The following is a 24,372-nucleotide window of genomic DNA, read 5'->3' on the forward strand; positions in this document are numbered from 1 at the left end:
TGCCGAGGCGCGGGGCGGTGGCACAGACAGACCTGCAGGGCCAAGGAGGGACGGGCGGGGAGGTGGGGGGGGAGAGAAGAGCTGTGAGAAGATGGGGGGGCTCATCAGGTAACCCCCAGCACCTCTTAACCCCCCTGCTCTTGTGCACACCGGCACAGTGTGGGGGTTTGGCACCAGCAACCGCCCTGACACCGATTCCTGTCCCACACCGTCGTGGTCCCACCATGCCACACAGGCGGCAGCGTCCCCAGCACCCATCACCCCATCACCCAAAATCTGGGCGACACCCCTGCCCCACCAAGGGGGTTTCTCTGCTCTGCAGCCTGGTGTGGCACCAGGTAGAGGGGACACCCCTTAGCACCCATCCCTGTGCCCATGTGGACCCTGTGCCAGCCCCTGGCGCAGACCCGGTGCTAGTGGGTGACGTCTGTGCCTAATTCCAAAATCTGAGGGAGTCACCGGTATCTGCCTCGTCACCTCCCTGGCCATGTCCCTCCAACACAGCCAGGGTCCCAAAGGGACCTCAGTGGCATCCCCAAGCCCCAGCCACCAGCCACGGGGGGACACGGCACCCACAAGGCCACCCTGGCTCTCCTGTGACCCAGCCAGGCTGGGAAACCATCGCCCCCATCTCTGCCCCTGCCCCAAGCCCCTGGTCCAGCTGGGAGCCCCCAGACTGCCAGGGGGGCAAAGCGCAGCCAGGGGGTGGGGGGCTGCACCCCCGGGCTGGTTGGCAGCAGGATGGGGGAGCAGAGCCAGCCGCGGGGAGACCACGGAGCCCCAGGGCTGAGCTGCCGGCAACCCTTTGAAGCCAGGCTCTGGGCTGCCATCACCCGCAGCCCTGGACCCCCGGGGCACCCGTTGCGCCCCCAGACCCCGAGGCACCCGCTGCCTCCCCGGCATGGCGGCCGTGACTCACCGGGAGCTGTGCAAACCCCACTGGAGATCGGCCCCACCCTGGTGTCGAAATCCACCTGCCGCCACCGGCTCCCGCCCCCCGACTTCCCACCGGCGCCACGGCGGGAGGAGGCCGAGACCCCCTCCCCACAAACACCCACTGTCCTCTCCTGTCACCGTCACCCACTCCCGGCCACCCCCTTGCTATCCCCCGCCAGCTCCCTGCCACCCACAGCCCCTGTGGGACAGGGGCAGACCCCCATGGAGACACCCAGGGGGTGCTGAACGCTTTGGGGTGGGGGGATCCCCTGGGCAAAGGGGCTGGACCCCCAGAGCCCCCTGATGCACAGCACTATGAGCGCTAGGCAGGGAGGGAGTCTCCGATGCTGAAGACCCCCCCCCAGCTGCACTGGGACACCGCCTTCCCCTGCCAGTCAGCACCAGGGAGGGCAGGGGGACCCCAAGGAAAGGGGCAAGAGCTGGGGGGTGCCAAAATCCCCCCAACGGACCCCACCTCCACTACCAACACCCGTGGGGGCTTGGCCTCGAGCCAGTGCTGGGGCAGTTATGGGTGGGATGAGCCCCCCAGAGCTGGCAGCCCGAGTGGGTTTTGGGGTGCTGCTCCCCAGGGGGGGCTCAGCTCTGCCCACACCAGCCCTTGGGGGGGCTTGGCACCAATTTCAGGGCTGGCTCGTGGGAACTGTCCCCGTCTCCTGGGGCTGCCAGCAGGGTAGGAGAGGGCCGGCACCGGAGTCCATCGCTCCCACCCAGCAGTGGTCCCCAGCGGGGTCCTGAGCCCTGCCAGCCCCCTGCGCCCCGTGGGTGTGAGATAGGGGTCAAAACCCTGAACCCCCATAGTGACAGCCCATCATGGGGCTTTGGGGGGGCAGCTGGCCCTGCACAGGGCCCCCCCTGGATGTGGGGACAGAGGTGACCCGTCAGAGATGTCCCCCCGACCCCCAACCCTGAGGGGAGAAAGGACCCTCTGTGGGGTCCCGGGCAGGTCCCACCCGACGCAGACCCGGCACAGCCACATCCCAGTGGGCTCTGAGCCGCGACGGCCACAGCTCCCCCGATGCACCCCGCTCCCAAATGTCCCCCCCGGCTCGGGGGGTCCTACCGGGGCTCCAGCTGCAGCCCCACCGCAGGCACTGAGCCCCACCACCCGGTCCTGAGCACCACTGAGCACCATCACCGCGGCTACACGCTTCCCAGCTCTGAAGCCAGGGAACGGGGGACCGGTGCTGGGCTGGGGGGGAACTGGGAGGACCCCCTGCCATAGCCCTGCCCTGCCTGCCCCAGCCACGCGTGGAGTCTCCTAGGGCATTTTTCCATCCGGGAATGATGACAAAAATCCCCAGGGGGCCCCCAGCGTCCCCCTCCCTGGCGGGGCTCGACGACGCGTTGGCCATTTCACCGCAGGGAAACTGAGGCACCGGCGAGTGATGCGTCCCGTGAGTCACGGTCCAGGCTGGGCAGAGGCGGCTCTGCCCGTCTCCCAGCCCCAGCCGGTGCCTCGCCCCGCGGCGGGGCTGGGCGGGCGGCTGCCCTCAGCCCCGGCTCCGGCCCCCCCGGGGAGCCCCGACGGGTGGGTCGGAACCCGTGGTGGGGCCGGGGATTGCGGCTGTGGGGTGATGCTGCGGTTTCGGGGTGACGCGGTGGGGTTTGAGAGTGATGCTGCGGGTTCGGGGGTGATGCCGTGGGGTCGGGGGTGATGGGGGTGTGAGGTCGGGGAGATGCCGTCGGTTCCCTGCGCTCAACCCACCGTCCAGCCCACAGCAACGCTCCGCGGGGCCGCAGAGAAACTCCCCGGGGCTTTGGGGCGGGGGGGGGGGCCCAGCCTGCCCGGCCCCCCGCCTCGCACCCGGGGCTGGGCACCGGCGCGGGTCGCAGCCCCACGGGAGGGGGCTCCGCGCTGTAAATGGCGGCGAGGGGTGGGGGACACCCAGCAGGGGCGTCGCGGGAGGCGAAGGGGCCGGGAGCCTCGGGGCTCGGTGGCCAGTGGACGCGGCGGGGTGGCAAGCAAAGACTTGCCGGGGCTGGGCTGGGCCGGGCGGCGGAGCCAAGCGCAGCGCGTTCCCAGCCGCCGCTCGGGGCGGCGCGGCGCACCGGGCCCGTCGGGGGTCCCCGCCGGGGGTCCCGCGGCCGCCCCCCCTCCCGCCGCGCCGGGGCGATGGAGGCGGGCGGCGCCGGGGGGTACGTACGGGTCTAGCGGCAGCGAGCTCCCGGCGGCTCCGTCCTCATCGGCGTGGCGTGGGCGCTGGCTCCCGACGGGACCCCGAGGGACCCGCGCGGCTCCCCAGGGACCGGGCACCCACTGGGCCGGGCGAGCAGGAATGGCTGGGTCCCAGCCCGGCTCCCGGCTCTTCCCTCCTCCCCGGCGCCCAGCTCCTCCCCTCCCCGGCCCAGGTGATTTTAACCCTTGGAGGCAGAGCCCCAGCCCCGCCGCTTGACAGGAGCCGGCTCCCGGTCCCAGGATCCGGCGCATGAAAGCGGAGGGAGGGGACGGGAAGTTCGCAGCAGACACCGCAAACAGGGGGGTAATTAAAGAAGAAAGAAACAACCGCCTCCCTCCCGCGCCCGTGGCCGCCCTCCTCCTGCCATCCTCCTGCCAAGCCCCCCCGGGGACCCCCAGGCACCCCACGGACCCCAGGCACCTGTCCCCCCACTCCAGGGATGCCATGCAGAGGTGGCCGTCTGCTCCCACCCCCCGGGGATGTCGCCCGTGGGTGAGGGGCTTGGTGTGTCCCCCCGCGTTGTGGCTTGGCCCTGTGCCATGGGGCAAAAGGGACGGGGACGGGTGCAGGGGACAAGTTTTGGGGCCAGAGCTGGACCCACAGTGGGGGGGAGAGGGATGGTGATGGCAGGATGCACCATGACCCAGATGGATTTGGGGCAGCCCAAAAGGGTCCAGGGGGTCCCGGCTGGGGCTGTCCCCACTCGGCCAGGAGCATCCCACCCTCCCCGTTCCAGTGCCCCCGCCACCAAGGCTGCCAGCGTGGGGGGCTGCCGGGAGGGAGAACCCCTGGGATCTGCCAGACAGCAACTCCGAGGCCAGAGGAGCCATTTAATCACCGGGCGTCATGTCCCCATTTCCACAGCCAAAATCCCTGGGCCAGCACGGGCCTGGCTGCTGGTGGCCACAGCCCTACAGGGACCCTCATGGCCCCAGGGGAAGCCCACGCCACCAAAGCCCATGGGAAAAGGTGCTGGTGCCTCGCTGGAGCCTGGACCTCGGCCGGCAGCACGCTGGCGCGTGGGAGCCCGCATCTCCCCGCTGAGCTTGCCAAGCGCCCGGCCGGGCGGAGGGCGCGGGGAACTCCTTCGCCCTGGGGAAAACTCTCCTGGTTTTCGTCATCCCAGGGATGGCTCCACCACTGCTGCCGAAACGCGGCTGCCTGTGGGCTGAGCGTGGCCCCATGGCTTGGCCAGGCACCGGGATGGGCACTCCGGGCTGGGGACCCCCGGCCAGTGACCCTGGGATGGGCAGGAGCAGGGCAGGCAGCAGGGCTTGGATGTACATGGATGGCGGTGAACACACGCTCTGGTGCTCAAGTGCTCTGCAGGGCACTTGCAGGATGTGGGGGGATGTGGGGGGACCCCAGCCCCAGGGTCTTGCCACTGCTCCTCCCCTGTGTCTGCCCACAAGGTGCCAGGGGCCATCCCTGTGGCCACGGGGAAGGGGGATGCTCCTGCTGGAGGACGCCCGAGCGGTGTTTGGGCTGGGATGGTGGCCCTGGGCTCCCCGGCTGCCTCCCAGGCGCCGTATTGCGGCCGCCAGCAGCTCTCCAGGGCAGGGAGCAGTTCGCAGACTTTGCATGGACAGCTTCAGGTACCGGCCAGCCTGATCCCCAGCCTGATCCCAATCCCCATCCCAGCTGTGCTATCACGGGGAGCGGGACACACTGGCCTCCATTTCCCCCAGCCCTGATCTCCCCTTCCACCAGGAAGGTTGCGCCTTTCCCAGTGAACCGTGCACATGTGGCACATCCCGTGTCCCTTCGCTCTGGGGTCTCCTCCCAGTTTCCCCAGTGCTTCAGGGACTGGTGGTGCAGGAGGGAGATGGGTCTCTGGCCAGGGGTCCCACATGCTGGCTGCCATGGCTCCTTTCCCACCTGTTCCCAGGGCCCAGCCTGGGGTCATGGAGGGGCTGCAGGGCAGCAGGACACTGTGTGACTCCTCTGGGGACAAGGACGAAGACCTAGGAAAGCCCTGACCCACTCGTGCCACCAGCACGGGGCCGCAAGACCTCCCCTGGGATCCTCCAGATCCATCCCAAAGCACCGCTCCTGGGCTGGGGGGAAGAAGCTGCCGGGACGTGGCCGGGGGCAGCGGGGGGCTGAGAGCCTGCAGCTGGATGGGGCAGTGGCACAGGGCTGGGGGCACCGGGAGGGTCGGGGGGGATCAGGGGTCTAGGGGGGCCGCGAGCTCCTGGAGCCACCTCAAGCGGAGCTGGAGCTCCATCTGGGACCACACATGGGGAGGAATCCCGCTGATACTGGAGGATTCCAGGGGGTGCATCTCCTTGACACGAGCATCTGAAACCCCAAGCTGTGCCTTGAAATTACAGCTAATTACAGAGCCCATTTGCATAAATTACAAGGCAAGAGGCAAATACCTCCGATCCCCCGATCCTTCCCCGGTGCTCAGGCAGCAGCAGCTGCTCCAGCCGCTCAGGGGGGCACAGAGGGGTGGCTGGGGGGTCCTGGGTCCCATGCGGAGGCAGGGTGGGAGCAGGAGGGGTTGGTGCCCCCTGAAACTGCAGCTGGGACCCTGGTGGGCAGGTGTGCAGGAGGCAGCAGCCACCCCCGGTGCCCCCAGCCCCTGCCCCACCGCTGTGGCACAGCCTGGCCCTGCTGGGGGGGGACATGTGGCCCTCACTGCACCCCGGTGGGTGATGGGGGGAGAGAAGGGCTGGCACGGGGCACGGGCAGCGCGGGGCTGGAGGGCACAGCCCTACAGTGTGTGGGGGTTGGGGGCACCCCTGTCCCCAGGGGGAAATGGGGAGGGGGGAGTGGAGGGATGGATGGACAGAGGGGATGGACGGACAGAGGGGATGGATGGACAGAGGGACAGAGGGAGGGATGGACAGAGGGACAGAGGGGATGGATGGACAGAGGGGATGGATGGACAGAGGGACAGAGGGAGGGATGGACAGAGGGGATGGATGGACAGAGGGGATGGATGGACAGAGGGACAGAGGGGATGGACGGACAGAGGGGATGGATGGACAGAGGGGATGGACGGACAGAGGGGATGGATGGACAGAGGGACAGAGGGGATGGATGGACAGAGGGACAGAGGGGATGGACGGACAGAGGGGATGGATGGACAGAGGGGATGGACGGACAGAGGGGATGGATGGACAGAGGGACAGAGGGGATGGACGGACAGAGGGGACGGACGGACAGAGGGACAGAGGGAATGGATGGACAGAGGGGATGGATGGACAGAGGGACAGAGGGGATGGACGGACAGAGGGGTGGAATGACAGATGGACAGAGGAGTAGAGGGATGGATGGACACAGCAGTGGAGGGATGGGTGGACAGAGGGGTAGATGGACAGAGAGGTGGATGGACAGAGGGGTGGAAGGACAGATGGACGGAGGGATAGAGCGATAGATGGACAAAGGGATGGAAGAATGGAGGAGAGGTGCCTCCTGGGCCCCCCTAGGAGCAGGGGGATGGAGGGACACAGGAGGGATGTCCCCTGAGGCCCCAGCAGGATGTTGGGGGACAGAGGGACGGCCAAGGTCCCTCCCAGCCCCGGGGCCACACTTCAAAGGCCTCCTGGCTCCGGGGAACGGCCGGCAATTTCCTCCGCTGCCATAAAACAAATTGGTGTCTGTGGGGGGAGTGGGGCTGGCTCCGTGCTGGGAGCGTGTGCGTGTGCATGCGTGTGCATGCCCGTGTATGTGTGTGTGCAGGGAGTGTCACAGCCACGCGTGTGCCCACGTGTGCGGGGGGGTGTGAGCCCCCAGTGCTGTGCCAGGTCCCTGCGTGTGTGCACGTCCGTGTGCGTGTGCGCCGCTGCCTGCATGCACCCCCCCACATGCTCCACGGAGGCTGGGTGCCCAGGAGCGGGGTGCCCGGGGGGGTGCCTGGGGGGGGTCTGCAGCGGGTGCCACGGGGCTGCGCCGTCTGGGTGGCTCCAGCCTAGGGGGAGTCTCAGGAGCGGCCGTGGGGCCTCAGACGGGGAGAGAAGCTCCCCGATCCTCCCCCGAGGCTTCGGGGGTGCTGCCCCCGGCCCCGCACCCAGACAGCCCCCGGGGGGTGACGCTGAGCTGACGCTGAAACCCCTGCGGGGTGCAGCCGGGGGTGCTGGCAGGGACCCCGTGCCTGCTGGGGCTGGCATGGTGCGGACGATGCCAGGTGGGTCAGGGAGCAGGGTGGCCTTGGGTGCTCACAGCCCCACAGGGGGTCACGGTCCCCGTGGGAGCGTCACAGCCCCGTGCGCCCTTGGCTGAGCAAACCTGGAGACCGGCACCCAGTATGGGGTCCCTCAGCCCAGACTTGGACCCAGTGGGACCTCCATCACCCCCAGCACGGGGTCCCAAATCCCCACACCTGGGGGGCACAGCCCCCATCGCTCTCACAGCCCTTCGGCCACTAAAGCAAACAGGGGGGAGATGCTCCCGTCCCCGTCCCCAAGCCGTGCCATCACAGGAACGAGGGTGCAGCACCCATGCCAGCTGCCATGCCCCCGGGGATGCAGCGGCATGAGGGCTGGCACGGGGCTGCTTGCCCGGTCCCCGGGGACAGGCTGAAGGCAGGGCACCCGCCTGCCTGGCAGAGATATCTACCGGGATTATCGCGACGGGCTTCCCCTGCCCGCGGTGCGTGCCAGGTCGTGGCGTGCCCCGAGGGAACATTTCTCACCGGGAGCACGAATTACTGTCGGGACTCGACCTCTGCGACTTGGCGATGGAGTTGACGGCTCGGTGTAGTTTTTAAATATGACTTTTAATTAGCCCCGTGTAATCTCCCTGCCTATCTGCGCCCAACCGGCCCGGCTGTCAGTCACCGGGTGGGGAAACCTGCCTGGCACGGTGGTGGGAGCGCCCGGCATCACACGCCGGGGACGGGGCACGTGGGTGCACCAGGGATGGGACATGTGGATACACTGGGGACGGGGACACATGGCTGCAGCAGGGATGGGACACTGGGCTGTACCGGGGATGGGGACACATGGCTGCACTGGGGACGCGGACACACAGTGGCATTGGGAACAGGGACACACAGTGGCACCGAGAACAGGGACACAGGGCTGCAGCGGGGATGGGGACATGCAGTGGCACTGGGAACAGGGACACAGGGCTGCAGCGGGGATGGGGACACACAGTGGCACTGGGAACAGGGACACACAGTGGCACCAGGGTTGGGGACACATGGCTACACTGAGGACAGGGCCACGTGGCTGCTATGGGGACAGGACCACACCACCACACCAGGGACAGGGGCCACCCCACCGGGCCACCACTGCCTTCCCCTGGTGCAGGGCTGTGCCAGGACCCCCAGTGGGGTCGGGGCTGACAGGGGTGACCTGGCCACCCCCCAGCCTGTGGGGCTCCGCGCCAGCCCGTCCCCATCCCCGGTGCCCCGTGGGCCCTGGGAGCTGGTGCGGGAGCAGCTTTGCTCCCGGCAGGACCAAGGCAGTGGGAGGCAGCGCCCGGTGGACGCCAGGCCCGCAGGCAGCGGTGACAGCATCGTCCCCTCTTGCTCGCTACGCCCCAGGAAGAACCTCCGCAAAACCACTTTCTAATTCTCTGAAGAACCCATTAGGAACGGTTAACGACCTCAGCTGGGCACGGGGACAGGCTGGCGGCTGAGGAGGTGCCGTAATTGCTGTAATTGAGCGTGGGCTTGGGCGCGCTTCCCGTGCCAGGGCGCATCCAGCTGGCACAGGTGATGGGGTGGGTGGCAGGGGACTTGGGGATGGGACCGTGGCGATGGGGACTGCGGGGGATGGCGTGATCTCGCCCCGCGTCTTGCCTCCAGGTCCTCTGGGTCCTCCAGGTCCCCCTGGTGCTGGCTGGCTCTGCAGGGGTCCCTGCCTCAGTGTGTGGACCTGCGTGCCCATGTCCCCATGTCCCTGTGTTCCCGTGTCCCTGTGTCCCCATGTCCCCATCTCAGTCTTGCTGTGCCAACTTGTGTGTCCCTGTCCCCTGCCTCTCTGTGCAGACCCTTGTCCCTGCATCCCCATGTCCCCATCACAGCCTTGCTGTGTCAGCCTGTGTCCCTGTCCCCTGCCTCACTGCCCAGACCCTTGTCCCTGTGTCCCCATGTCCCTATCCCAGGCTTGCTGTGCCAACCAGTGTGTCCCTGTCCCTTGCCTCTCTGTGCAGACCTGAGCCTCCATCCCAACCTCGCTGCATGCCCTGTGTTCCTTTGTCCCCATGTCCCCATTGCAGCCTTGCTGTGCCAACCTGAGTCCCCATCCCCCGTCACACTGCACAGACCCTTGTCCCTGTGTCCCCATGTCCCTATCCCAGGCTTGCTGTGCCAACCAGTGCGTCCCTATCCCGTGTCGCACTGCACAAACCCTTGTCTCCATCCCAGCCTCGCTGCATGGAGGTGGCATGGCCGAGGCCACAGGGGTGGCCCTTTCCCAGGGACGATGACAGCGATCGTGCCCGCACTCGCGTCCGCACCAGGCTCACAGCCGAGAGCCGGCGTCACTGCCCGCCTGGGGAAACTGAGGCAGGGAGCAGCAGGCTGGGACTTGTCCCGGCAGTCGGGGCGGGAGCGCCGGGAGCGGAGCCGGGGCTGCGCAGGCGCCCGGCCAGGCAGTAGCCCTCGGGCACCGCTGCCTCCCGCCAACCTACTGCCCGCGGCCACTCGCCCCGGCATGGCTGGGGCGGCCCGTGAGGACCCCTGTACCGCAGTCCCCTCCCCAGAGATTGATGCTGGACAGGGTGTTCCCCTGCAGTGCTGGGCTGTGGGGTCCCATCCTGGGGTGCGGGGTCAGGGAAGGGGTATGGGGCAGGCAGCACCACACCATGGCCGCGTCCCACACGTGTGTGTCCCCGTGCCCCCAGCACGTGGAAGGCGACGCCAGCGCGGCGTCGGAAGCGTCAGCGGCTGCGGTGCCTCCTGCAGCATTTATGAGCTTGGCCAGAGCCGGGTCCCGGGGGTGGCCCCCATGCAGGGGGACCCTGCTGGGCACCCAGCCCCAGCCCTCCCCTTCCACCTGCCGCACCAGGGCCGGACCCCCACCCGCCTTCACCCCGCAGCGCGATGAGAACTCAAGGGTGCACCCATCCAAGCACAGCACCAGCACCCCAAGCCCTGCCGCCGGGACCCCCACATAAGGCTGGGGTGGCGGGGGGCCGGGCCGGGGGTCGAAGGCGCCGGTGCCAGGCGGTGAGTAAGCAGGAGCATGGGGAGGGGAGGTAATTAAAAGGGAGGCACTCGCCACAGCAAGTTCCCACAAATGGAGGCCCCGGGGCCATAGACACTGCACAACAAAGCACCGAGCAATTATTTGGCTCCAGTGGGAGGTGCTGGTCCCGTGGGGGCTGGAGCCAGCTGGGCACCCCGGGGCCCTGGCAAGGCCTGGCACCCACCGGCGACCGGGAGCCACTGAGACCCCCGCCCCTGCAGCTAGTTATGGGGTGGCTGGTGGCCCCTTGGCTGTGGGGCTCTGGTGGGGTGTGTGGTCCTGGAGCTGGGAGGTGGGGGGTTGGTGTGGGGATGGGTGACAGCTGCTGGGCACCCTGATGCCTGCAAGGGGGCTGGACACCCCAACAACCTCCAAGCACCATGAACCCCCTCCTCCCCCCAAGGACCCCAACCCTGTAAGGGGACTGGGAGCACCCTGACGACCCCCAGCACCCCAACCCCTGTGAGGGGACTGGGGAGCCTCCTGAGCCCCCCCCCAGAGACCCCAACCCCTGTGAGGGGACAGGGGCAGCCCCCTGAGCCCCCCGATCCCTGCAGGCAGATGGGGCACCCCAACCTCTCTGAGCACCCCAGCTCCTGCATGGGACTGGGGCACCCCAAACCCCTCGGCACCCCCAGTGTGGGGTGAGGGTACAGGGTCCTTTGGCAGCAGCAGGGCTGGGCCCCCTCGCCCCCCGCCCAGGCCTCCCCATTGACCCCGGGCCTAGCAGGTGGGGGGCAGCCCTGAGGGACCGGTGGTGGGCACCAGGCCAGCCGGCAGGCCAGGGGGGTGGGCCCCTCCCCTGTGCCTCAGTTTCCCCATCCGTGGCGGGGGGTGAAGCCCGGCCTGGGCTCCACCACGGGGCCACGCAAGGCCCTGGCCCCCCCCGGGACTGGGGGCCGCTGGGGGGCAGCACCGGCGACACCCCCGGCCCCGCGGGCGCTGTTCCCCCCGATACACAGCGGGGAGGGCGGGTTCCATCCTGGAGGGTCCCAGCAGCGGCCGGAGGGGTCTGTGGGGGGAGAGTCCGCGGCCTGCGGGAGGGGCCGAGACCCCCCCGGGGATCCCCGGGACTCCCCGCCCCCGCGGGGACCCCGCTGCCGTCACCAGGCTTCAGCGTTTCAGACCCGCCCGCCAGGCGCGCGGCCAATCACAAGCAGAGCTCGGCTGCCTCCCATCTCCCATTGCTTTCTTTGCCTGTCAATCATTATGAGGACGACCAACCGAGAGACGGATTTTGAGTTACTCCCGCCCACGAGGAAGTCTGCCTCCCCGCCTCGAAGGCTTGTCAATCAATCAGCGGACCGCGGCAGGATGAGCTTGTTCCCATTAGCTAGCCGAGCTGTCAATCAGAGATCTGCCCTCCCGTTGGGTCTCCGCTTCCGTCCGTCACCTCGGGGGTCCGCGCCCATTGGCGGAGCTGTCACTCCATCATGGGTCCTATTGCTCGGCGGAGCTGCCCGTCAAGGGGCAAGCCGCGGCGGATTGGCTGTCGATAAAGCATCTCGCCGTTTGTTGGCTAGAGCGGCGGAAAATCGAGTAGGGATTGGTCAAGAAGCCGCCGAGGGGCGGGTCACTCAGGGCGGTGCCCGGGCGGCCCCGGAGGAGGAAGATGGCGCCGTGAGGGGGTCGGAGCCGCCGCTGCCGCCGCCGCTCCGGCCGGTCTGTGCGGGCCCGCGGCGGGGGCGGGCGCGATGGAGCGGGGGGCGGCAGCGCCAGCGGGGCCGGGCCCGGAAGGGGCGTGCGGCCTCCCCGGCCCGCCCTCCCCGAGCGCCGGGCGGGCGGGCGGCGCTTCCGGGGCCGAGGCCCGGTCGGGGGCGGGCTCGCTACCTCGGCCCGCCTCCCCGGGGACCGCTGCCGCCGCCGGGAGGGGCCGGGCGGGGCGGCCCCGCGGCCGGGGGGGGGCCGGGCCGTGTGCGGGGGGTGCCCCGGTACGTGGTGGCGGGGAGCCGGGGGGGCCCGGCCGGTGGTAGGGGTCCCCCGAGGCCGCCCTGCGTTCCGGTGGGGGAGCCCGGCTCGGGGGGCGGAGGTGTGTCCTGCCGGGGGGGCCGGGCTGCTGCGGGGGTCCCTGGGGGGGGGGGGGGGGGGAAGTGGCCGTGCTGGGGTCGCGGGGAGCGGGCGCAGGGGGGGGCCGGGCCTGGGAGCCCCCCCGCGTTGCCCAGGGGCTGGGGGGCTGCGGCTGGGGGCGAAGCTGCCCCGGTGTGTGTGGGGTGCGTGGGGCTGGGGGCAGTGTGCTGGCAGGCGGGGCTGGGGGGCGCTGGTGTGTGTCTGGGGGGCTCTGCGGCCGCATCCTCTTCTGGCCCCTGGGACGTGGAGGGGGGCTCCGGGCCCGTTCCCCTCGGGCATTGGCGGTCCAGGGGGGGTCTGCAGGGCAGAGCTGGGGGCAGCTACCCGGGGCTGGGGGTGCAGCAGGGGGTACGGGCTGAGGAAGCGTCTGCGGGCCCTGGCGATGTGCTGTCCAACAGGGGCTGGGCCGCCCCGGGAGCCACAGGTGCTCCTGATGCTGCTGGAAGTTTCCACCGGGGTCTGGCATCACTCTGGGGGAGCCGCCGCTCGAGGGTGCCCTGTGATCCGCTCGCTCCCGAGGCTCGAAACCTCCCGACCTCGTATGTGCAGAGCGAGGAGCTGCTCCCTCCTCTCCCAGGCCGGCCCAGCCGCGGAGTGCCTGTGCATCCTTGGCAGCACAGCCGGCCTGGCTCGCTTTACTTCAGCTGCTTCTCCTCTTACTCCTCCTTAAACACAGCCAAAACACCAGGGAATTTCCCCCCAGCATCAGGGAAGGAGAAAACAAACTCAGATGTTGGCAAGTGGCTGTAACGCCTGCGCTGGCAGAGGCGTGTCGGAGTCAGACCAAGAGTTAAAACAGCAACAACAGAAATCCTGGCCAGGTTATTCTAATGCATTGCTTGATTTCCTGCTGTTAATATGTAAATACACAGGTGTTTGAGCTCCTTTACACCCGACTTTGAATACTTGCTTACAGCCCTGACAAACAAATGGGGCTGCTACCACTGGCATGGTTTTCTCCCCGATGACTGTGCTTAGCTTCATAATCCTGAGTGGTTTTTTGCAGTTGCTGAGGTCGTTCGTGGATTTTAGGGAACTCTGATTCACCTTCATGCTTAAGGTGCTAATTAAAACCGTGGTAACTCAGATCAGGTGTGTCAATTGGTTTAAACCGAGTGCTGTGAGTTAGGATTGTGTTCACCCTGCTGTACCCCCGAAAAATCCGTCAGGCAGGTGGGAAGGGTATTTTGGGGAGCAGGGACTCCCCTGCAACTGGAATACCTGGACTGGTGGTGTGCACTTTGTAAGTTGGTGTGGTATTTCCTCTCTCAGCGGGGCTGTGAGAAGATAACGAGGATATCGCAGTGACAGGGCTTGAAATCGTTGTCTAAAATTTACAAAACTTTTCCAGACTCCTCCGAAAGGGAGTTTTGTAGCTGTTCAAAAGTGCTTGTGCTGCTCGAGCTGCAGGATGGGGTGTTGGTTGTGGCTTTGAGGACTGGCAGGTACCTTCTTGTCAGCGTTTTTCTCTGTCCCGGGCTCCTCAGCTGAGCTGGAAGCCGTAGATCTTGTGGAGGACTGCCTGGCAGCTCCCCGAGGAGAAGCGCTTGTCCTGGTTAGGAAGGAAAAAAAAAATCTCTCCCCTTTATGTCTCTTGTAGAATATTGAAGATAATGGCACGGTTTCCAAAATAGATAAATTCTTGTGAGAAGCGAAGGAGCAACCTCTGAGCAAACCTACCAATCGTGCCGGTGTGAGCGGTCCAGCTGGCTGCTAGCAGGCGTTTCCTCCGGCTGGACATGGGGTCTCACGGGCTGGCGCGGTTGGTAAGTTTTCTCTTCCTATGGCTCCATCACTTGAGTCCTGTGGACTTTTTTTTTTCCCTGCGCTGTGAACTCACGGCGGACTCGGAGAGCTCCTTGAAGCGCTGTCAGGCAGACCTCGGAGTATCTGGATAGTTGGCTGGGACATGAGGCGCTTGGTCTGTGTGTCCTGGGGCAGGAATGAGTCCTGGTTGGTTGTTCTCGTTTGAGGAACATAATAAAAATTAAAAAAAGAGTTCTCCAGCCAGAAATCACTGAGTTTTAGGTTGCTTTGTCCTTTTACGGGGGTGAAGGCAGGCAAGGGGTGAGGAGGTTGTTGTTTCCAGTCTGTGGGGAGACAGTTTCCATACAAAAGCTGAGGAAGAGGAGGATGGCCAAGAAAAAAAAATTAATTTTATGAATCAGTGCTCCTTAATTGCCATAAGGGAGACTCCTCTTCCGCTTGAGGCTTGGCTGGGGGTTTACAGAAGGGCAAACTGGACCTGAACTGCTCAGCACATTCTTCCTGGGGCGGGAATAAGCGTGTAACACAGAGTGGGTGATGATTTCCTGCTGCTCATCTGTGAGAGGGTCTGTATCCCCCAGGGCCTTTCCAGAAACCTTCCCCACAGGCAGCGACAGTCCCACTCTCAGATCTGTCCTGGGCAAATGTGCAGAGAGTGAAGCCCTGTGCTTTGGTACCTGCTGGATTTCACCACGTTGCGAGTAGCTTTATGCCGCATTACACCCTCAGGATGTGAAACTGTCACTGCTGGACTCGGACGTAAATTGTACAAGTGAGAAACTCACGGAGGGATTACACTGCAACTGCAGCGACACAGGGCTTCTCCCCCAGTCATTATCCTTATTTATTTGTTCGGGCTAATGGGATCTCTCCTGGTATGTGTCTCTCTCTCTGGCCAGCTCAGCGTTGCTCTTATTTGTAGTCAGGGCTGTTAATCCTCAGCAGTGCCCTAATTCTGCTGAAAGGGAGGGTGCAGCCATTGAACTCGGGCAGCCGTACAAGCTCCCAGCTTTCTGGGAAGAAAGCGTCCTTTTATCGCAGGCCAGCTTGCTGGGTGCGAGCGTCTGATGCTTTCATCTCCGTGAGGTTGCCACAGTGAGCAGCAGCGAGTGGCTTCAAGGGAATGGATGCCCTTCGCTGTGGAACGGGGCGAGTCATTTCCATGCGATGCCATCCCAGGCGCCTGGGACTCTGACCTGACTCTTCCTGGGGATTTATGCCCTCGGACACAGCAGGGCTGTGAAAGAGCCTTCGTGGAGCCTGTGCTGGCGAGGGGCGAGCTGCCTGCCTTTGGGAAGCGGGCTCCTTGGTGACTTGGCCCAGGGCCCGATCGCTCGGTTTCTTAGGGGCTTTCTGTTTGGCAAAAGGCTTCGTGTTCCCAGGGAGGGGATGTCTGGCTCGGTTTGTGCCGTGCAGGCCGGCCGAGGGGCGCGGGGGGAGCTGAGGGCCCTCACCTCTATAGTTCTAGGCGAGCGCTGACGGCATCTCAATTACTTAGAAGACTTTTCTCCCAGCCTTAAGCTGTATTAAGACGTGACGTCCGGCCCTTGCGTTGGGCAGCAACGTGCGCACCTCCTGTGCCGTCCCTGCTAGCTGATGGCCTCAAAATGAAAGAACCTCCTTATTTTCCCACTGTAGAACGTGCCTTTTGCCCGGGGCTCCTGCACCCACGTGCTGGCAGCACCTGCTGCTTCGAGCAAGGTCGAGTTTGCCCTTCCTGAGGCTGGGTGCTGGCCATGCCACCCTCAGCCGGCCGGTGCTGGTGCCTCCTGCCCCCGCTGCGCGTGTTGCTGCCGAGCCTGTGCCGTGCTGAGCTGTGGAGCATGAAGTTTGCTCCCTTTGAAGCAAACCCCATGCCTACTTTTCTCCACACGTGTAGTCCATCTTCCTACCCTGGATCTCCCGCAGCTCCCCCGGCAGGAGTGCCGGGTTGGCAAATGGTGACTCTGCTTGGGCCTGGAGCCAGAGACCGACACTGCCGCAGTCCTGGGACGTGGTTCTTGCCTGCTCCCTGCAAGCAGCAAAAAGCCACTCGCTGTGCTCACACAACAATTAATTTTTGGCTGGTATGATGTGTTATAAGCCATCCGGGACTTCATATCGTGCTACTTGTCCTCTGCCAGCATTTCCCATCACTCCTGCCATCCAAGCATGCCTGTAAATACCACGGCGCTGGCTTCCTATCGGCTCTCCCACCCTGGGGCTGTGTTTCAGAGACTCCCTGAGTAAACCTGAAGCATCCGTATTCCTCAGACAGCCGTAATTCCCCACTTGAAGTCAGGACGTTGTCAGCAGCAGTAATAGAGAGTGTTTGAGCTCAGACAAGTTTTCCCTGGCACCTTATCTAGGCAAATGTTATCAAGCTAGCGAGCCATACAGCAACTGCTGGATGGGGATGTCTGGGGAATTTGCCGAAGGAAATGTCAAGGATGAAATGTCTTTCCAGTCCAGAACAAAAGATTTAGCAAATTGTAAGGATTTAGGAGTCCCTTTCCCTGGTTTTGCTGTCTTAAACCTTTAAAAAGAAACTGCTGTAGCTGCCCCAGTGGCAAGAAAAGCCCCAGCCTCGGTGTTACGGCTTCTGCGGCGATGTGTGTCAGAGATTCCAAACTCCAGAGGAAAGTGTTGAGAGGAAGGCAGCAAAGCCTCAGGGCAGTGAGTGGTCCCCATCCTTGCAGGTGGCCCTGCCCCATCCCACTCTCGCTCTTCACCATCCGAGGAGCCGCGGCCACTTGCCTTGCACCCTCCCTGCCTGCCTGCGTCTGCTGAGGCCCTTGAGCAACTGGCTCCTCCACCGTAACTTTGCCCCTCTCCTCTCCCCGGTGCGCAGACCCCACTGAAGCTGTAGGCTCTGTGGGCACCTCCTCATCTTCGTGTGCTGCCCACTGCTGATCTCTCCTCCCCGCTCGCCGATGGCTTTTCTCGACCTCCCCAGGTCCCGCTGCCAGCCAGCACCAGCAGCTTTATTTTATTCCCTGAAGTGACCCTTTAATTACATAATGACTTACAAACACAGCCCCAACAACATACCAAAAATAATTGAAACAATGTTCTTTCCAGCCTTCAAAAACACGACTCTATACCAAAACTCTGTCCTTTTTCATTCCCAAAGTTAAAAAAACCAGGCAGCAGGGAGATGGCATGGGCTGGAAACTGGGAAGCTGTAGGCTCACTGGGCATGTCTGCCTCTGCTTTGAAGTGGGGGCTCCTCAGGGCAGCAGTGGTCTCTGTCAGCCCTGGGGGGGGACGGACGACTTCGGGTCACAGCTGTGCTGGGATGCAGCAAATAAGTGAGGGCTGCAGCGGGTTGCTCACCGTAATTGGCATTTCCCTTTGGTGGCAAGCAAAGGTCAAAGGAAAGTGCAGGGAGAAAGTGGAGAGGCGGTGAGATTTCTCTAGCCCCTTTGCAACCCCCCCTGCTGAAGGTGTGTGTGTGAGGTGTGACATTTTGGGTGATGCAGGGAGACACCAGGAGAGTCCCCCCCGAGCACTGGGGCCTTGGGCTGGGCGCACCGAGGAGCTGCGGTCTCGGCTCTTGCTGCTGATCTTATTCCTTTTCTCTCTGCTTCCTCCTCGTAGATCAAGAGACAGCATGGCTGCGACTGCTGCCGTCAGCCCCAGTGAATACCTGCAGCCAGCTGCCTCCACTGCCCAGGTGAGTACAGGGGCATCGCCGGGGTGGAGGGACATGTCCCGGGCTGCAGGACAGCAAACGCTGCATCGTTCGGCCCCTCCTGCCTCCGCTGTAGCCAGCGTTGCTGCGTCAGGAGGAGGGCTGGTTGCAGGACAGGCTGGGGAGCTGTGCTCTGGACCTGTTCCCAGCCCCAACGCCAACTCTTCTGGAGTGTTCTTTCTCCTCCCTGCGGTGTGTTTTTCTGAAGGACCTCTTGGATTGCGTTAGCAGCTGACATCACAAGGTGGTCTTGGAATTAAAACTGTGTGACACTCCAGGGTGTGTGTAATGGGTGTAAATACCAGCAGACTTACAGGGTATTTGCAGCTTTATAGAGGTTGTAAGAGCACAGGCACACAATTAAAAGGCAGTCACCATCCTGATGGCTAAAAGTAGTGTGACGAGGGTTGGCTAAAGGCACACGTGGTGTGGGTAATTAAGCAATTCCTTTAATAAGGGGTGTCTCATTGGCATGGACTGGATTGCCTTTGATAGCATGTGCCCTTTCCTTCACTGACTTGATCTCTAGGTGTGTAGCACAAGCCCCTGTCTCTAACGAACCTGTCTTCCTCCTGGCTCCCCAGGACTCCCAGCCATCTCCTCTAGCCCTCCTTGCAGCGACATGTAGCAAAATCGGTCCCCCTGCAGTGGAAGCTGCCGTGACTCCTCCTGCCCCTCCTCAGCCAACGCCTCGCAAACTCGTCCCCATCAAACCTGCTCCGCTTCCTCTTGGCTCCGGTAAGAACAGCTTTGGGATCCTGTCGTCAAAAGGGAACCTCTTCCAGATCCAGGGCTCTCAGGTCGGCACCTCCTACGCTGGGGGGCAGCTGGTTTTTGCCATTCAGAACCCAACTGTCATCAACAAGGGCACCCGCTCGTCCGCCAACATCCAGTACCAGGCAGTGCCCCAGATCCAGGCCGCGAGGGGACAGACCATCCAGGTCCAGCCCAACCTCACCAACCAGATCCAGATTATTCCAGGCACGAATCAAGCCATCCTCACCCCTTCCTCTTCCTCTCACAAGCCCGTGCCCATCAAACCAGCTCCAGTGCAGAAGGGTGGAGCGTCACCGGTGCAGGGCACAAGCAACGTGGTCAAGTTAGCTGGTGGCGGCAACGTGACTCTTACCCTGCCCGTGAACAACCTGGTGAACGCCGCTGAGCCAGGCACGCAGGCTCAGATCCTTGCGGAGAGCTCCTTGAAGCCCTGCAAAAAGACTCGAAAGAAAGCCATGTCGCCCGCCCAGCCCACTGCCATGGCTGTGGCCGAGCAGGTGGAGACGGTGTTAATAGAGACCACGGCAGAGAACATCATCCAGGCGGGCAACAATCTGCTCATCGTGCAGAGCCCAGGCTCCGGCCAGCCGGCCGTGGTGCAGCAGGTACAGGTGGTGCAGCCCAAGCAGGAGCCGCAGGTGGTGCAGATCCCGCAGCAGGCCCTGCGCGTGGTCCAGGCTGCCTCCGCCACGCTCCCCACTGTCCCTCAAAAATCCTCCCAGAACTTCCAGATCCAGACGACGGAACCCACTCCTACCCAGGTACCATCTCCTGCATTCTGCGAGGTCTCTCTGCCCTGTTTCTCCTCTCAGCCCTCACCCAGGCTTTAGAAAGCTGAAGGGGTTTGTGAGCCGCCAGACATTCCCAACTTGTTCAGCCATCGCTCGTGTGGATTCTCTGATGTCTAAGAAGGGTTGGGAGCACAGCTGTTCCTTCGGTGGGGGTTTATTAAGTCTCCCTTTTTGGCCACCTGCTTTTGTAGGACCTGTAGAAATGCAGTGTCCTCAAAACCTCTGCTGTGCCACCAGCTGGGCGTGGGATGAGCCAGCCTGCTCAGGAGCTCCTGGGGGGTAGAGGGAGGTGGGGGAGTGGGGCTCACAGCCTGGAGGACTGTATCTTTAGTGTTGCCTTTGGAAACCAGGCCGCAAGGCCAGAGCAGCCCTTTGGCCCCAGGGAAGGCCAGGACCTTCCTTCAGGAGGTTGCCAAGAAGATGCTCGGGCAACTTCTCCTGCTCTTTGGCTCATCGCAGGCTCAGATTCCTGGGTTGCGTGGGGAGGGTGACCATTGCGCTGGAGAGGGGTCTGCACGGTGGCAGTACCCGGTCTCATTCCTCTTCTCTCCTCCCATCAGGTCTACTTCAAAACGCCATCGGGCGAGCTGCAGACAGTGGTGCTCCAGGAAGCCCCAGCCATGACGGTGGCTCCGTCTGGGACCTCTTGCACCTGCCCCGTGTCCCGCAGCTCCGGCACGGGGGGCAGCAGCAGCAAGAAGCCAGCCACGCGCAAGGAACGCACCCTGCCGAAGATCGCTCCCGCCGGAGGCATCATCAGCTTGAACGCGGCTCAGCTGGCGGCCGCGGCGCAGGCCATGCAGACCATCAACATCAACGGCGTGCAAGTCCAGGGCGTGCCTGTCACCATCACCAACACTGGAGGTGGGCTGCGCCCCGCTCTGCGTGGGTCGGGTGGGAGGTGGGCTGCGCCCCGCTCTGCGTCGGGGGAGGAGGGACAGCAAGACACAGGCAGCTGCCTGACCCGGAGGACAGAAAGCCCCCCCCCCCCCCTTGCTAGCAGCACACTTCGCTTTGCCCGGGGTGTTGCAGCTTTGCAAAGAGATCCCTTGCACCCTGAGGCTGAATGTTGCTGACTGTTCAGCGCCACCCGCTTCTCTGGCTTCTCTTGCTCCAGGAATTGTGTAGAGTTTTGTAGAGTGTCTCTTTGCTGGTTCCCCTGCATGTTCCTGAGCCCGTCCCGCTCAGCTGTGTCAGGGAGGTGGTTAGTGGAGGTGGCTGCCTACGGGGGCAGGCTTTGTGGAGCGCAGGGACTGAGGCCGCCCGAGAGCCCAGAGCAGCTCTGCCATCTCCGCAGCTCTGGGCAGGCAGCAGGCTGAGCTGTGCCCAGGCCCCTGGGGCGAGATGGGTGTCTTTTTTTTTCCAGAGAGCTGGGACCCAGGCAGGCGGAGGGACGTGATGCACCGGGGTTTTCCCTCCTGCAGCCCCTACCACAGAGCACACTGCCAGGTCCCAGTCCCAGGGCTGGGACATCTCCTTGCATCTGCTGGGTGCGGTGGGTGCTGGTTTGGGCTTCCAGGAGTCAAACCAGGAGACGTGCCTTCACACACACGCTTGTATGTTCCTCCGAGCATACAAGGGATTACAATCTGAGGGATTACTGTTCCCTCAGAGCGAACCCAGCCCCTCATCTCCCCACTTGTCACATGGGACAAGTGTCTTCCTTAAGCCAAAAATAGCCAGACATGGCCCTGGCTAGTGGCTGGAGCGGTCCGTGAGCCGCAGACAGCCCGGTGCATGCCTGCCCCCGCGCCGCCGGCTCATCTCCCCGCTGCCAGGAGAGACACGTCCTGGCAGCCGCTCTGTCCTCCCGTCCTGCCAGCAAACCTTCCCCAGCCCGGTCCCGGCGGTGTGGGCTGCCACCAGGGAGCCGCGGGGAGGAAGCTGTGTCTGAGGGAAGTTTATCTGCTTTCTGATCCAGAAAGACCTGCTGCCATGCGGTGGTTTCTCTCTCAGCAAGAACCGGCAGGAGTCCAGGCTCAGTTTTGCAGTCAGAAGCTGTTCTTTCTTGCTTGACTAAATGATGTCAGCATAAAACACGGGCCAGCGTGGTTTCGTGCTCTGCAGCAGGCCACTGTCCTCACTGGGGTTGCTTTTAAGGGGGTTTTTAATTGCTGCTTTGCGTGTAAATGTGGAGCCAGCCGCGAGCGAGCGTCAGGGAGATGCCACAGGCAGATGTTGCTGCTGTCTGCGCTGCTGCCCGCAACGTGCCACAAGGCTGGCGGGGGCCCGGTAGGACCTGCTGGCTGCTGCCCCGTGAATGAAATGAATTCAGTCGGGTCTCAGCCTGGTTTCAGCTAGGACATGGCCACCTCCCAAGGGCTGCCCCGACCCTGGGCTTCGTGCTTTCCCTCCCAGTGTGTCTGTTGGCACCTTTGCTCTGCCTGCGCCCCCAAACCCATCCTTCCTCTCTACAGTCACCCCTTCTTTGCTCTGCTGTCAGATCCCACTCCTCCTCCTCCTCCTCCTTTTCTGCTGCCCTGAGAGCAGCCATCCTGCTTGCTGACGCTGACCCCATCTTCTTCTTTCCAGCCCCCGTCACGGCTGCTGGGTGCTGTGCAAGGCCCAGGCTGCCGCCTCCGTGAGCGCCCGAGCGTGGAGCGGCCCTTAGGGTCTGGGGTAAGTCCCGTTTTTTTGGTCAATATATTGCACGTTTTTTCAAAGTTTCTTTTTTGTTTCCTCTTTGGTCATTTCCCCACCCCGAAGGGTCAAACCAAAAACTTTGAAAAACCGCACAGTATATTCAGAAAAAAGGGACTTACCGGCCCCGCTTGGGGACCAGCACGTGGCAGGGCAGGGGGGCCGTGGCGGTGCTGCATGCGGGGCTGGGGCCTTCGAGACCCAGGGTGTCCCGTCCCACACGCCGGGGGGGGGGGGCAGGGCGCGGCTTTCCTCCAGCCAACTGCCTCCGGAGGGTTCCGGCAGGATCCGCGCGTGGAGCATGGACGGCCACGTTGGGCACCGGTGCGCGGGCGCAGCGCGGCCCCCCGGGAGCGGAGGGGCAGAGCCTGACTCCCCCTTTTCCCCTCCAGGCCAGCAACAGCTGACTGTGCAGAACGTGTCCGGCAACAACCTGACCATCAGCGGCCTGAGCCCGACCCAGATCCAGCTCCAGATGGAGCAAGCGCTGTCCGGAGAGATTCAGCCGGGGGAGAAGAGGCGGCGGATGGCGTGTACCTGCCCCAACTGCAAGGACGGGGAGAAGAGGTGAGCACGGAGGGGGAGAGGGGCAGCCCCACGGAACCGGCACCCATCTCCAAGGCTAACGGTGGCTTTCCTCGCCAGGCTGGGGGACCCAGGGAAGAAGAAGCACATCTGCCACATCCCCGAGTGCGGGAGGACCTTCCGCAAGACCTCGCTGCTGCGTGCTCACGTGCGCTTGCACACGGGCGAGCGCCCCTTTGTCTGCAACTGGGTCTTCTGCGGGAAGCGCTTCACACGCAGCGACGAGCTGCAGCGGCACGCTCGCACGCACACAGGTCTGCAGCCCCACGGGGCACGGCTGGGCGCCGTGGCGTGGCCCCCTCCCTCCCAGGGCAGCCCCCAAATCATGGCCCAGCCCCTGTGGGGTCCTGAGCCTTGCAAGGGCCGAGGGCATGTGCTGAGCTGAGGACTGGGATGATCTTGGGCCGCGGCACGTTGTCCTTGTGATTTGCCTGAGTTAGCGGGAGGGACTGGAGAACCTGGGGCGGGGGTCTCTGCTGCTTTGGGGCTCTCCGGGTGATGGTGGTGACAGAGGGGAAGGGGCTGGTGTGGAGCGGCTGCGAAGGGGACCTGTCATGGGGCTGTCACTGCCACCCCGGGAGGTCCCCGCTGCCCTGACATGGCTGGTTTAGGGGAACACGGGGACAAAAGCAGGTGGGTGACGGTGGTACTGGGGCCGCGGCCCACTGGCTGCCACCCCCTGACCGCCACCTCTCTTCCCCACAGGTGACAAGCGGTTTGAGTGCGCCCAGTGCCAGAAACGCTTCATGCGGAGCGACCACCTGACGAAGCACTATAAAACCCACCTGGTCACCAAGAACTTGTAGGGCCAGGAGCTGCCCCACGGCTCCCTGGCTGTGCAGACAGACCCTGCGAGGGCACCAGCCTGCGACGCCGCAGCACTCCAGCATCCCCGGCCGCGGCCGCCTGCGGACGGGAGCCCTCGGGGACATCCTCCTGCCCTTCCTCCTGTGCCGCCTGGGCCCCCACGCAGAAGCCGCCCTTGCCGAAGGGGGCGAGGGGCCGATCCTCCCTGCACACCCCTGGGGCCGCGGGGTGGCCCCGCAGAGGCCCAGAGCCCGGTGAGACGTGTCACGGCCGCGCGGGAGCCGGGCATGGAGGTGACTGTACGCTCCGGTGCGCAAGGGCTGGGAGAGGCTCCACAGCACATTCCTACTTTATATTTAAAGTCTATAAATAGCTATAAATATCTATATAACCCCCTTTGGAAGGTCCCTTTTTTCTATGGAGATCGTTGCCTTATGCTCCCCGCTCCCGATTACGAACACTGTGTATTGTGAGTGCTTTTTTAAATCTTTATTTAATATCTCTCTTAAGATGCTGCCCATCTTCTCGACCCTTTTTTCTCTCCTAACATTTCTTTTCCAATACTGAAGAGATATTTTTTTTTTTTCTCCCCCCTTTCTGATGATTTTTCTCTTCCCCCCTTTTCTGTTTCCAAGTGACGTGGCATTTCCTTTTGAATTCTGGGACTGCAGCCCCCTTTCCTGCCCCGTGTGCTGCTCGCCATCCCCACTGTGTATAGTGTACATTGTATCATAGATTATATTGCTTTTGTGTTTACTACATGTTTAAAAAAAAAACACATGGCTTGTTATTTTTGAGCTTTTAAATTAAACAAATCCACTTTATTTTTTAGTTGTAACTGCCCAAGGTTGTTTTCTGGATTACGTGACAGATCTGTTATACTTTAACAACTGTAACTGGCTGGCCGGTGTGGAGTCAGCCGGGAGCTTTCCTTGCTAAATAAATTTAGCTGCCAGAGGCAAATCCAGTGCAGCGTGTGCCACCAA

General features: G+C 63.7%; 1 protein-coding gene across 8 annotated transcripts; it reads left to right on the top strand.

Moving 5' to 3' along the window:
- Positions 1-11,686: 11,686 nt before the first annotated feature.
- SP2 (Sp2 transcription factor) lies at positions 11,687-24,349 on the top strand. Of its 8 annotated transcripts, none has more exons than XM_037411115.1 (7): positions 11,687-11,941; positions 12,745-17,768; positions 18,371-19,324; positions 19,915-20,218; positions 22,387-22,561; positions 22,640-22,833; positions 23,285-24,349. In XM_037411115.1, the coding sequence occupies exons 2-7, from the start codon at positions 17,706-17,708 to the stop codon at positions 23,383-23,385; spliced, it is 1,791 nt and encodes a 596-aa protein (XP_037267012.1). In that variant the 5' UTR covers positions 11,687-11,941; positions 12,745-17,705; the 3' UTR covers positions 23,386-24,349. The 8 variants fall into 8 exon arrangements, with proteins under 8 accessions (XP_037267012.1, XP_037267017.1, XP_037267020.1 ...); XM_037411120.1 differs by having other exon boundaries at positions 11,688-11,941; positions 17,693-17,768; XM_037411123.1 differs by lacking the exon at positions 11,687-11,941 and adding an exon at positions 12,170-12,210 and having other exon boundaries at positions 17,693-17,768.
- The last annotated feature ends 23 nt before the right edge of the window (positions 24,350-24,372 follow it).

This window comes from Falco rusticolus, chromosome 18 (assembly GCF_015220075.1).
Source record: "Falco rusticolus isolate bFalRus1 chromosome 18, bFalRus1.pri, whole genome shotgun sequence".
In the NCBI taxonomy this organism is placed as follows: domain Eukaryota; kingdom Metazoa; phylum Chordata; class Aves; order Falconiformes; family Falconidae; genus Falco; species Falco rusticolus.